Source organism: Nannobrachium achirus (genome assembly GCF_963921795.1).
Source record: "Nannobrachium achirus genome assembly, chromosome: 18".
Taxonomy (NCBI): Eukaryota; Metazoa; Chordata; class Actinopteri; order Myctophiformes; family Myctophidae; genus Nannobrachium; species Nannobrachium achirus.
Window position 1 is genome coordinate 42,301,129 of NC_137825.1, and position 13,424 is coordinate 42,314,552.

Below are 13,424 nucleotides of genomic sequence, written 5' to 3' on the forward strand. Positions count from 1 at the left end.
CCAGAACGGAACAGAGCCTTCCTTGGGATCATTGGTAGTAAAGGAAGAGGCCCAATTTCTTTACACTATGGCTTCTGTGCATAGAGCTTTGTAGAAAGGCGTTATAGAAATCCAGTCTACTTACCAGTGATGGGGAGAACGCTGTTACTGAAGTGAACAAACACTCTATCAATGATTACAATTGGAATATAGAGCTTAACATTAACAAAATGTTTGTATGTTTATACTCGTTATGTAAAGTGATTAGGCTGCACATGTGGTTCACTCCTCCTAAAGTAATTTTGACTTTGTACCTTTCATTTTGATGTTGTATAGGGAATGAGACAAAATGCAATATTAGTGTTCAATGATACTATTGTACCTTTTAAATACATAAGAGATAAAGTATATGCCTTGTGACTGCATTGTCTACATCCCTACATGTGACTGGCAAGGCTGAATGTTTGACACCAAAAGCAAAGCATTTGAAGTATGCCATATTTAACGGGAGATGATGAAAAGCCCCAACTATAGTTAGATTATAATAAGACGGCAATAAAATGAGCATAACCAGTGTAAAGAAATAAGATCCGTGAATTTTATTGTACAACCCATTTGTGACTGAGCAGTAATTGCTGTAATACAGAAGAACGGAGAAATCAAAAACATAATTTCATGACACTTCACTGCATCGAGCAAGAGGAAGAGTGATTTGGTATTTAATACAACTTAATTTAGTGATTCATTTCCATTTGGAAAATTCATTTTGTATCTGATGATTATGTGGTGGTGATCAGGGGACATACAGAAAATGTCACCTTTACGTCTGATTATTACATCTGAAATTAGATAAAAACTGGTGGGACACCATCAGAACCAATGTTGGTACATTTCTTCCTGACAGGAGTGACTGCGTGTGTTTTTGCCTTGTGGCAGGAACCAGGATCCCATTGTTCTGTTGTGCAACTCCAGTCTTTCCCTTTCACACAGCGAAAAAACTAAATCCAAGGAGAATCAATATGACCCTATACAAAACACACAAGAACAGCACAAGATCATAAACTTTAACTGCAGACTCTCATGAAACAATCTCAAAAGAACATTGTGATGCTTGTTTTTTTTAAATGCACATATGATCTGCCACTTTTGCAAGACAAAAATAAATAAATAATTCTGAAAGCCACTGGAAGCTTTTGACCTTATAAAGATGATAGAATATACAGAGATGTGGTTAGTGAGTGATGGTTGGAGTGTGGGTGCAGCTAAGGGAAGAAGGTCAGTTACTCTTATATTACAGTGGTTTAGCATACGAGTCCCATACTATACCGTTGAAACAACGGTCTAATTACAACTTGTTTTTTTTATAACATTGAAAATGTACACCGCCACATACAAGATACCGTGTCATTGGGTATGGCTGGATGGATCCTCAGAACAAAGTGAAGCAGGTCAATTTATAGTAAATCATTGCCACGCAGCCTGCAAATACACACTACAGCAACAAGGTTATTGGCTAAGCTAAGCTGGGTGTCAACGGCATGAGGAGACTAGCTTCTATTACCAGTCTGTTTAAACAGCTGTGAAAACACAGACAGCACAGCAGTTGGCAGAATGTTATGTCATCTGGTAAAGAGTGAGAGTGTGTGTGTGTGTATTGTGTCCATGTCCAACATCAGCATTCAGACTCACTTTTTGACACTGACAGCATTGGGGCGAGCTTATTATGAAAAGGCTTGAACATCAACCTATTCATCTTTCATACAACCAGTTTTCAATGTAATGATTCTAGTTACACATTCCTTTGCTGTAGCGTCTTTTAGCCACTTAAATCTTCTAGTCTTAGTACAACCAACCTGAGTTACAAATGTATTCGGACCGCTTTTTCCACCTATTCTACACCAAATCCCTTCGCCAAAAATAGCCAATCTAAAAGATCACAATGCGCCTACAAGCTTATAGATCTACTATTTTTGGCAAATCTTCCCCCCCAGAATATGCATGCTGGGGTTCAAGTGGTTACACGTTATGGAGTGTCATTGACCATATTCACTCAGGCCATTTTGCTCTTACTTCATACTCGGGAAGGGGACTATCAATGAAGATCAAAACGGCCACTGTGTGAATATTGTCAATTGGCATTGCAGCTTTGATTTGCACCCCGTTTGCCTAGCTTCTTCCCGTGATGTCACCCAACTCTTTAACAACAATGTATCATTAGCCACAGTGCTTGGTGTTAAGATTTTTTATCCTCCCCAAAACCAAGGTTAACATTGGTGGACAAGGGAAATAATCTACACTGCAGACCACCATCTAAAGAGCTGATGTGTGTTCCATCATCAACATGTGCATAACACTTGAGTAAAAGCACTGTTCAACACCCAGTATGTGGGTGTTTATAGAGAACACTTGCTCTGTTCCAAGTGGTTAGCAACTGTACATAATGGAACCAACCATCAACCATGGACTGCTCGAGCGAGTGATTTAAACTCTGTTGCGCACCATGTCGTGCATGACAAATAGCAGATCTACAAGCTCACAACGCATCGCACCGCCAAGCGTTGTGAGCTTGTAGAACAGCAATTTTCTGTGCACGGCACCGGAGTACAACAAAGTATAAAATCACCACCCTTTAATACCCCATCTTTTCTATGACGCCCCGCCCTCCCCCCAGTACAATCCTTGACTTCCTCCCTCGTCCGCCCGTACTTTGCATAACTCCCTCCTCTTCCTCAGTGCTTTTGCAGCTCCTTCATCCTGTTGAGGGCCGAGCCGGCCTGGAACCATTCAATTTGGTTCGCGTTGAAGGTGTGGTTGAGCTGCAGGGTTTCCTCGCTGCCGTCGGCGTGCTTCAACACCGCTGATAGAGGCTGGGGAGAAGGAGGAGCAAATATTCAAAGACTCATCACCTCCTCATGTTAGCAAATGCTTGCTGTTTTACCCATAGATATAAAAAGCGAGATACCTCATTCGTCGCAGCAGTTCATTGGAATGAACTGTAAAAAAAGGATAGGTGGAAGTGCGGAAGGCACGTTGCCACTCAAAGTGACTACTGGCCACACAGCACACATCTTTTCCAGGACTTGTCAGAATCTAGGGTGCGTTCGAAATAAACGAACGAACAGAGGTCACACCAGTGTGCTCAGTTCCTAAATCCGAACACACCCTGGGTTACGAAAACACCCACCCCCACCTGTCTCTGATTGGCCTACCGAACTTGCGTTTCTGTGACGCATGCCGAAGTGTGCTTCAGAACTACGGAAGCTTGCCTTAAATATTGCCCATCCTTTTTTATCGACGCTCCAGAGGTGGAGGAGACGTCTACCTTTATGTCTATGGTTTTACCAATATCGGGAGGACAACGGCTCACCCTCTACACTGTACTGCTCAATTCGGCAGCATAGGATTAAAGCAAATTACAGTGAATGCCCTCCGACTATCTCACCGTTCCTGGAGTGAAGGATTGTAGTCCTCTGATGGAGATCTTGTCGTCGGGGCGGATCTTGTCGTAGTCTGAGGGGTTATGGAAGGTCAGAGGCAGCAGACCCTGTTTCTTAAGGTTGGTCTCTGAAAGCAGGACATAGACCAGTAAGGAGAGGACATTAGCCATTGTGACAATATTAGACAATATCACAAAGAAAATGGTTTTATGTCCAACCAAAATGTTTGTCTAATTGACAAAAATAGATTGAGAAATAAGATATGACGCAGGGTTACAAGCCAAGATACATAGCAACTGAGTGGCGTTATAGTTGTAAGACATAGCTTGTGTTCAAATTGTCACAATGTTACAGATAGCTGACAAAGGTTGCGAACAGGACAGGTGGTGAGAGGAGTACCGTGGATTCTGGCAAAGCTCTTGACGATGATGGCTCTGCCTCCAAGGTGTCTGGGCTCCAGGGCAGCATGCTCTCTGCTGGAACCCTCGCCGTAGTTATCGTCTCCGACCACTACCCATGACATACCGTTGGCCTACAGGCACCGACACACACACCACACACACACACACACCCCTGGGTCAGAGTTCAAATGCACTGCACACAAAAGAGCCTTAAGGAGGTATGTTTTTGTTTCATCTCAGGTTTGGAAAGTAAATGAGGAGTAAAGCTCCTGTACCTTGTAGTGACGGGCTACATCAGGCACACCTCCGTACTCTCCCGTTAGCATGTTCTTGAGCTTGTTAACGCCATCATTCTCGATGTTGACGGCGCCGATCAGCATGTTGTTGGAGATGTTGTCCAGGTGGCCACGGAACTTCAGCCAGGGCCCAGCTGCGCTGATGTGGTCTGTGGTGCATTTTCCCTTCACCTAGGAAGAAAAGGAGGAGATAAGACGGAAATCTAATGTAGAGCCCGACTATGTCAATGTCTATTAGAATTTTTTTTTGCTGAAGCTTGTGCAGGGTAAATGTGGGAATCCATCAGTCATTGTGGCCACTGTCTTTTATAACCTATAATTGTTTTAACGTGCTCGTATTCAAGAAGATTATAGCCACACTAGTAGCTGCCGGTGCAAACTTTTTATTATGACACAGAAAGAAAGGACCAACGCTTCAGACAAACAAGCTGTCTTCTTCAGGGTTGATGTGCTCGTAAAAACCCACCACTCCCGCTCTCCCACTGACCTTGATGAGAACCTGGAGTTCCTCTAGGTCTTTTCCGCTCCACTTGTCAAAGGGCTCCAGCAGCTGCAGCCGGTTGCTCGTAGGGCTGACATCCACCTTCAGGGCAGAGCCGTCGCCTGGGTAGTGCTGGTAGGTGTCCTGGCCTGGGTCAAAGTCCTTGGCGGGGAGCTCGTCTCCATAGGGCGGTTCCAGCTTGAACTTCTCACCATTTGGGGCTGTCAAGAAGTCAGTCTCCGGGTTGAAGTCGAGGCTGCCGGCGATGGCCATGGCTGTTACGATCTGGGAGGAGGGGGGATGATAGAGTCAACCAAGTTCAGGTTATATCAAGCGATAAAGTGGGAAATATAAACTGTATATATGCACAAACACACACACAAAAGACCACCCTAACATGTAAACATGTCAAACTCCTAATGGAGATAGTTCTGTGTACTGTATGTACCTCGGGGGAGGTGACGAAGGCGTGTGTCTGAGGGTTAGCATCGTTCCTGGCCGTGAAGTTCCTGTTGAAGGAAGTCACGATGGTGTTCTTGTCTCCCTTCTTGATGTCTTGCCTGAATGGAAAACATACATCAAATATACAGCACCTCTATAAAATAATGGCTTAAGGGGCCTTCACACAGAGCACAATAACTATAAATATGTAGCCTTGCGTAACTAGGCTTACTCATCTGCGAAGAGAAAAGCCTGGTCAAGATATGAAGCCCAGAGAGTTCTAGGAGGTAAGCGCAGCACTTCCGCCACTTCAGCTAGAACAAACCGGAAGTCATATCTTGCCCAGGGTGATAAATATGTAGATTAAAAAAATGTTCCAACTTAAGTGGATGGAGTCCACACCACAACTATAACGATAATGACAAACTAAAAGCCATTCAAAAACCATCAGAAGGACATCTGGGAGACAATTGTGAACAGCTAACACTAGCTGATAGGATAACCCTACCTCAGGTAGGCTTACCTCCTTATAAATCATAATCATGCATGTGCTGTATCAAAGGTCTGAGTCTGCTTGTACTGTTTTGAGTAGATTGATTCTGGCTGTTAGTACTAAGCTATGCCCATTCAGCTGTACACAGAGTTTAATTCAATAGCTTAGTATATGAAGTCAATATGGCACTGATGGGGTTGAGGATATTAGCAGATCAAAATAATTGATCTACAAGCTCACAATGGGTATAGCTCAAGCATAAGTCTGCTCATCTCATCACTATTACATTAAAAAAATACGTGGCATGTTCTGTTATTCAGCCACCCACCTGTCCCACTGTCCGATGCATGGACCACATGCGTTGGCCATCACCACGCCTCCAACGTCATTCAGGATCTTTGACTGTGGAAAGACACGAACATCTCGTCAGCTCAAGAATCTAAGCCCTTCATTTCAAGGATGAATGCAAAGAGAGATTTGAGGAGGAACGTAGGAGAGCCCCCCCAAAATAAAGATTGAGAGGGTTTGTCTCTTTTCTCATTGTGTCACTGTGTCGGACTCAGTACTCACGTATCCATCACGCTCAATTGTGGCACGGATCTGCTCAGAGCCGGGGGAGATGTTGAAAAAGGACTTGCACTTCATCCCCTTGTCCAGTGCCTGCTTGGCCAGGGAGGCTGCCCTGCCCATGTCCTCGTAACTGGAGTTGGTGCAGCTGCCAATCAAACCTATAGTAAGAGGAAGAGCTCTTTTGTTTCTCAGAAAATAAGAGGTATGCCACAAAAGGCTTGGAGTGAGATGATGAATCTTGTTCAGTAAAAGGTTTGCGCAGATAACCTCCATGTCTGTATATGGTGCCATTTTGAAGACATTATTGCTTACCAACTTTGACCTCCAGGGGCCAGCCATTCTTCTTAGCTGTAGCACCGATCTCAGAGACTGGATGTGCCAGGTCAGGGGTGAAGGGTCCGTTGATGTGGGGCTTCAGCTGAAGAGGAGATGGAATAGAAAGTCTGAATGTTAGTCAGCCTGAATCGTTGTTTTGCTGCGCCCTGCTGGTTGCACAGACCACATAATCAAACACCATCTCTCTCTCCTCTTGCCCTCTCCACAGAACTGACCTCATCCAGGTTGATGTTTATGATCTGATCGTATTCACAGCCCTCATCAGGAACCAGCAGGTCTGCGTTCTCATCAGACAGGGCAGCGATTTCTGACAAGAGACATTAGGATACAGGACATGAAACAAACATTCTGCATTCTCATCCTTTGAAGACCTCAAAGTATATCGGTTACTGTGTAACTTTATCTAATGAATGAGTGGTTAGCAAGCCGACATTGTGAAACAGGATATACATTTGTATCAATCTGGGGTGAAATGTTTGCTGATCAACACAATTTGCATGAATTTTCTAGGCTTTCAGCCTGGATGAGGCAACAGGTAGGTAGGGGGTGGGGAGGGGAGGGCATATGTCCCAGGGCAATGACTTTAAAGGAGAAGACCACGCATAGCATTTGGCTCATAAATTAATATTTTTTCCAGGAAATATTTTCAGCAAGACTGTTCAAACCAAAGCAATGTACTGTACTGTACTTTAAACCAATGGCTGTGGCTTCCTCGAAAAGCAAACAAACCATGGTACACTTTTGTAAAATAGTTAACAGTAATGTCACGTACACTCTCGAGTCGTGGGCTAAACATGCCAGACCAATGGTACGGTCCTTTAATAACATGCAGGTGATCCAGAGATGTCTACGTGAAACATCACATTCAGAGGAATGACATCATACCTCCACGTCCCGTCTTCTCCAGATAGGTCCTCATGCGGTGATTGTAGGGAAAGACTGAGGTTGTGGCTCCAATTTCTGCTCCCATGTTGCAAATAGTGGCCATTCCTGAACCACAACCACATCAACACATCATGTTTAATTTAGGAAAACAGACATGCACTTCAACATGTAATAAAGATGTATACAAACCAACCAACAGCTCACATATGGACATACTGTACCAAATAAAAGCATGTCCAGGTTTCCTGGAGGCATTTTAAAGGTAAAAGCTAAAACTGTGTTTAATTTATAAATTAAGATAACTAATATAACTATGATGATAGCATTCTTCATTCAAGAGACACTAGGACAGATACGGATCGCAGATATTACATGATAAAGCAACCCAATTTGTTTTCGAAACAAGGTGGGTGCAAAATATTCGGTGATGCATTTTCAGATAATTTATTTGTCACGTCCCTGATGTGTAACAACCTTTAGACTCAACAGAACATACAGTACGTAAGTAAATGTCTGGTAACCTCTCCCTACTGACCGGTGCAGGAGATGGAGTCAACTCCAGGACCGTAGTACTCCACGATGGCTCCGGTGCCTCCCTTCACCGTCAGGATGCCGGCCACCTTCAGGATGACATCCTTAGGAGAGGTCCAGCCTGCCAGTCTGCCAGTCAGATTCACTCCTATCACCTGTTATAACAACAGAATTACCGAAGAGGACGAGTTTAGTAAAACAATCACAGACCGCTGTCAGGAGGTAGAAAGTAACTTCACTGAACTGTAATTGTTGTATTCAGATTCTAGTCTTACATTCCCACGGTAAACAAGGAATCAATCAGCTAAAATAGTAATTTCAAAACTACCGACCTTGGGACACTTGAGCTCCCAGGCGATCCCGGCCATGACATCAACAGCGTCAGCTCCGCCCACTCCGATGCAGATAGACCCCAATCCGCCGCCGTTGGGTGTGTGGGAGTCTGTGCCAATTAGCATAACTCCTGGGTACGCATAGTTCTCCAAGATAATCTGAATTAAAGCATAGAATGTTACATCACTGAAAGCATCCATCTATAAATTCCAAGAATCAATACAAATAGACAATACATGGGCAGACAATTGCCAAAGGTTCTAATTCTAAATAGATCCAGTCTTACCTGATGGATAATTCCAGACCCTGGTTTCCAGAATCCTACTCCATATTTGGCTCCAGCACTGGACAGGAAGTTGTACACCTCACTGTTGATATCCTGCAGAAAAGAAACATAACGGCCACTTGGTTAAAACCGGTTTTAACCTCAACTACTTATTCTATAGCAACGGTAAACCTACAATATAGAGTACATACATATTAATACATTAGTACAGACACATATGACATAAAAGCAGTAGTAATAGCAGCAGTATTCATGGTATTTTCTTGAGGTGATTTCACTGTCAAAATCTAAATACGTTTTGAAAATCACCAATAGAAGGCCATCATCAACCCTGACTGTTTGAGCAAACCCATACCCTCTGCCCAATGTCACCTCACCTTTGCCCTGGCAAGGTCCTTAGCCCCTCCAATCTGGGCTTCGATCAAGTGGTCGCAGTGGATGGTGGAGGGCACGGCCACCTGGGGCAGACCGCTGCTAATAAACTGCAGCATGGCCATCTGGGCCGTAGCATCCTGCATGGCCACGCGGTCGGGGTGCAGGCGCAGGTAGGTGCGGCCGCGGTCGATGTCTTGATTGTGGGGGTCATCCAGGTGGCCATACACTATCTTCTCTGACAGGGTGAGTGGCCGGTTCAACCTTAGGGGTAGACATAGTGTGGTTGTGGATTTGGTACAAAGCACATCTTGAGAATATGCAAATATATAAGTTGCAATCCTAATAATGTTTGATAAAAACTGTATTGTAGAGAATTTAATACAAAATAAACATCACGCTCTGGCTTCACTGTGATGGCACACTAACAGAATCCTTTTATGCCCATATATGGAGTTCCCTTATATCATCAATATTAAGCCCATATCTAACAGGACTTCATATTGGAATGCCCATATATGGAGGCCACATACCACACTAACAGAATATGGCCAAGACAGATGGCCAAGACAGCCCATATCTTTGTGGCTGGTTCTACAGACGGGGATCTCCATTTATGGGCATTAAAGGGTATGATGTCAGATGTCATAGACATCATAGGACTTTCACATAACAAATAAATGAGTAAGCATGTTTTGGCTCTCACAGCATATCTCCATATACAGTACATGATCTCCATATATGGGTACCAGGGGTCTCAATATATGGGTAACTGGTCCGATATACTGTACATCACTGGCCAGATGGTAAAGAATTGGCGCCCTGAGGCGACATTCTTACTATAAAACTGTAGAATCGGGCACAAACCTCTAGTACATACAATAAAACACCAGGGTAATTTTACAACGCAAGACCACATGGGGGAAATGCATAATATGTTACTGTCCCACCTCCCCCTACCTAACTGTAATTAACAGCCTACAGAAGAACAAGGTTCTGTTGGTCTAAAATTATAGGGTTGCAAAAGCAATGCCCAGATGTGCAGTGAACACCCAATATCACATCTCACTAAACAAACAGACAACCCCACTCCCATCCACCACAAAAATAAAGAAAATACACAAAATAGACCAAATTCTGGGGAAAACAAACAAATACACAAACAAAATTGTGGCAGTACAAACACTACTGGGGTTGACACATGCTACAAATGGATGATGCCAAAAACGTGTGGAAAAACTAACAGTAGATAAGTAAATCAAACAATACAAAGAGATAAGCAAGTGTTGTACAGAACCGCATAGTAAGCCAGTATAAATATTATAGATTACCTTTTGCGTACGATGTCAATGTTTGACCTTAGCTTGTCATAGTTTATGTAGGATGTGGGTTCAAAGCGGCTCATAGAAACCTTGGCCTTGGCACTGAATGCTGCTGATACATGAAGCCGCCTCGCACCTTGGCCCAAGGCCAGCTGTAATGACAGAAAGAGGGGGAAAAAAAACATTTTGAAATTTAGGATGATCTTATTGTCTGACAATATAGATAGACTGCCCATTCTGGGGAGAACATTTGCCAAAATTAGCACATCCATAAGCTCCCAACTGGTCACAAGTTCACAAAACGTCACAACAAAACATTGTGAGTTCGTAGATCAGCTATTTTTGGCCAAGACATTTGGAATGGAGGGGGAAAAAGCAGCAATATGGGAGAAGTCTGTACTAGTTTACTGTATAGGGGTAAAATGGGCATTAACCCATCCTCCATGTATGTTGCAAAGCTAAACTGTATTCCAATCTCATTATGCAGTGAAACATTTCTTGACTCGGCTGTGATCATTCTAAATCTTATTTTAATTGCAGCGTAAATAGGAGAGAAAGTCACTGCTATCTAGGTTTGACTTGAGTCAGTGTTTGTTGGGTAAATAAACACGAGTGGAAGGAAGTCACAGCCACAGGACAGGTGGAGATCTTGGCATGCGTGCGGGGCGGGCAGGGGTTGTGGAAGGTCTCAGAGGCACTTGCCCATCGGCCAAGTACAGATCACGCTCTACCCGGCCAATGGTCATGCCCACTTGCCCGAAAGGTTAATTGCCATTGCCAAAGCCATTATAAAATGATAGGTACAGTTTTAATTACTGTTCATTTTAACACTTATTTTTTACTTTCTACTTGTGACTTCTGGGGCTGCACGATATGGACAAAATCAATTCTATTTGCCACTGTGTGTGTATGTCTGTGAATGTGAGTGAGAGAGGGAGCACTCTGGCCTCGCTCAAGTGTTTTTATTTAGACATATATCTATTGTGTTTGTAGCTAATTAAAGACTGTTGCAAATGCAATCTCCACTACAAACGTACTCGCTTGTAGGGGCAACCTGAAAGCAAACTCCACCTCGGACAACCGTTGATATGTGTACTGTACTCATAAGTATTATGTGTACTCATAGACTCATTTGTTGTCCTTTTAGCCTAGGTTTATCAGTGTCAGTGTCATTACAATGTAATGAACAGTATAGTGAAAAGCTATAAAGCTATAAAGTCACTCAGCTGTACCTTTGTAATATTCTGACCTTTGGCCCTTTTCACTGTCAATAAGCAAGACACTATACTGTCATTAAAAATCAGAGCACTGGTAGGCAGCTGGTTAGAACATACATTAGTAGTCAGTCCACAAAGAAAAATTCTCAGCGTTCATTTATCCAAACGTAACCAAATGGACCAGTTACATTTGTATTCTCATAGTTAAATTAATCAAATTTTACAGAAATGTTACAGCAACTAAAATGAAGGAGTCATTGTTTAGGAATGTATGTATTGTATATCAATGGTTCTCAAAATGAATTCTAGGGACTTTGTGGGTTCCTTTATGGGGGTCTAAATTGACCCATACAAGTCTGTAACTCTAACAGCATACAAATGGAACCAAATGGACCACAGGTCCATTTGGTTCCATTTGTATGCTGTCAGAGGTAAGGGGAGACCTTGAAATGTAAACGTTTGAGAAACACTGTTGTAAATTATAGCCATTTAATTTCAATATGACCTTAAATTCCTTTCACCACTAACAGCATAGACATTTTAAAGTGTAGGAGTCACGATCTATATTCGATCCGTCTCTCTGCTGCGGTCCCTGCGTCGCCGCTCGGTTGCACTGCGCCACTAACCTTGCGTTAACCTTGCTAACAAAACACACAGCCACCCGTTCAAATCGCACCCAGATGGGATCAACTTGAGGGCTCGGTGTCACAGCGTTCCGTGGGTAAAGTTAACAAAGCGAGGGTTGTTCAAGGTGGCTGATAAACAACCATAAACCTGATCCCCTCCCTGCGCAGCCACAGGGACACGGTGACCTGAGCGGACCTGCGGTCGGTGACGAGGCTTATCGGTCCTACCAGCGGCCGGCAACCGCTCCTCCACGGCCGGTTCCCACCCGACCCACCTCCAGTCGTGTCGGTGCGTGGATGACAAGCACCGCTCGGTGAGAACGTGGGGCTCAAAGGCGCTCAAATTCGGTCTCTTACCTGGAGCCGGGCGACAGTCAGACAGTAGGTTGCCATTTTGTTCACTGACAAAGATGTGTCGAGCGGTGTTGACGTCACGGTTTTATTTCAAGGATGTGTCGATTAGTGTTGACGTAGCGTTGTCTGCCGCCTGTCCTCGAAGGACAAAGAAAGACTTAATTTAAATGTTTTTTTAGGACAATTATCCCCTGTACCCAGACCTTTGTTTTTATTTTATTTATCTGAGCACCTGAATTATTATTACGTGACGTCTATATGGAACCAATTATTTATAAAGAGTGTTCACTAAAGCCATTTGAATATTAGTGTTTTATAAAGCTGAAAGGACCACGCGGTTTATACGTTTATTATTTTTTTGTTTGCGACTATAATTTGGTGCAGTTTTCTCTACAATCTCCAGTAAGTCAATTAATAAACATAAAAAAATAGAATAAAATGTCATAAATTATTGTATTTTAACGCTGTAACAAAAACTAGGTAAAAGTTGAAGTGGGTCTTTTTCTTCTTCCAGGAAGCCATGTGTCATAAATGTCTGTAATGTACAGATTTATCAGATCTCTAGGTGAAAGGTCGTCTAGTCTCGACACGACTGTCTGTCTGTCTGTCTGTCTGTCTGTCTGTCTGTCTGTCTGTCTGTCTGTCTGTCTGTCTGTCTGCCTATCTATCTCATAGAAAATAAAAGGGATCTATCTAGATAGATAGATAGATAGATAGATTGATTGATTGATTGATTGAAGACTTTATTAGAAGTTTGCATAGGAAAAGGTACAGTTTCATGACGGTACAGTTCACTGGTACAAGGTCTACTAAAAGGAGATCCATGAAAAGACTAAGCTTATTTCCACTGGAAACCATTGAAGTTACATGAAGTATCTCATATAACATTGCATGACAGACAAATAGAACACAGTACTAGTATGCAGTAGATATTTAAAGAAAAACAAAAAAGAAGACAGTAAGTCTAAAACAAACAGAAGGGGCAGGGGAGGGTAGGGTTGGGCTAGGTTCATTTTTTTTACCAGTTGCGAACGGCTGCTGCCTGTAAGTGGTTTTTCAGGGCA

General features: G+C 43.1%; 1 protein-coding gene across 2 annotated transcripts; it reads right to left on the bottom strand.

Moving 5' to 3' along the window:
• Positions 1-647: 647 nt before the first annotated feature.
• Positions 648-12,438, bottom strand: aco2 (aconitase 2, mitochondrial; the record flags this gene model as incomplete). Of its 2 annotated transcripts, XM_080747937.1 has the most annotated exons (18): positions 648-1,004; positions 2,686-2,846; positions 3,422-3,543; positions 3,816-3,948; positions 4,093-4,284; positions 4,601-4,879; positions 5,043-5,154; positions 5,857-5,930; positions 6,099-6,256; positions 6,411-6,516; positions 6,650-6,741; positions 7,320-7,424; positions 7,855-8,005; positions 8,183-8,341; positions 8,470-8,562; positions 8,847-9,105; positions 10,173-10,315; positions 12,364-12,399. In XM_080747937.1, the coding sequence occupies 17 exons, from the start codon at positions 12,397-12,399 to the stop codon at positions 2,709-2,711; spliced, it is 2,352 nt and encodes a 783-aa protein (XP_080604063.1). In that variant the 3' UTR covers positions 648-1,004; positions 2,686-2,708. The 2 variants fall into 2 exon arrangements, with proteins under 2 accessions (XP_080604063.1, XP_080604064.1); XM_080747938.1 differs by having other exon boundaries at positions 648-2,846; positions 12,364-12,438.
• Positions 12,439-13,424: the final 986 nt, after the last annotated feature.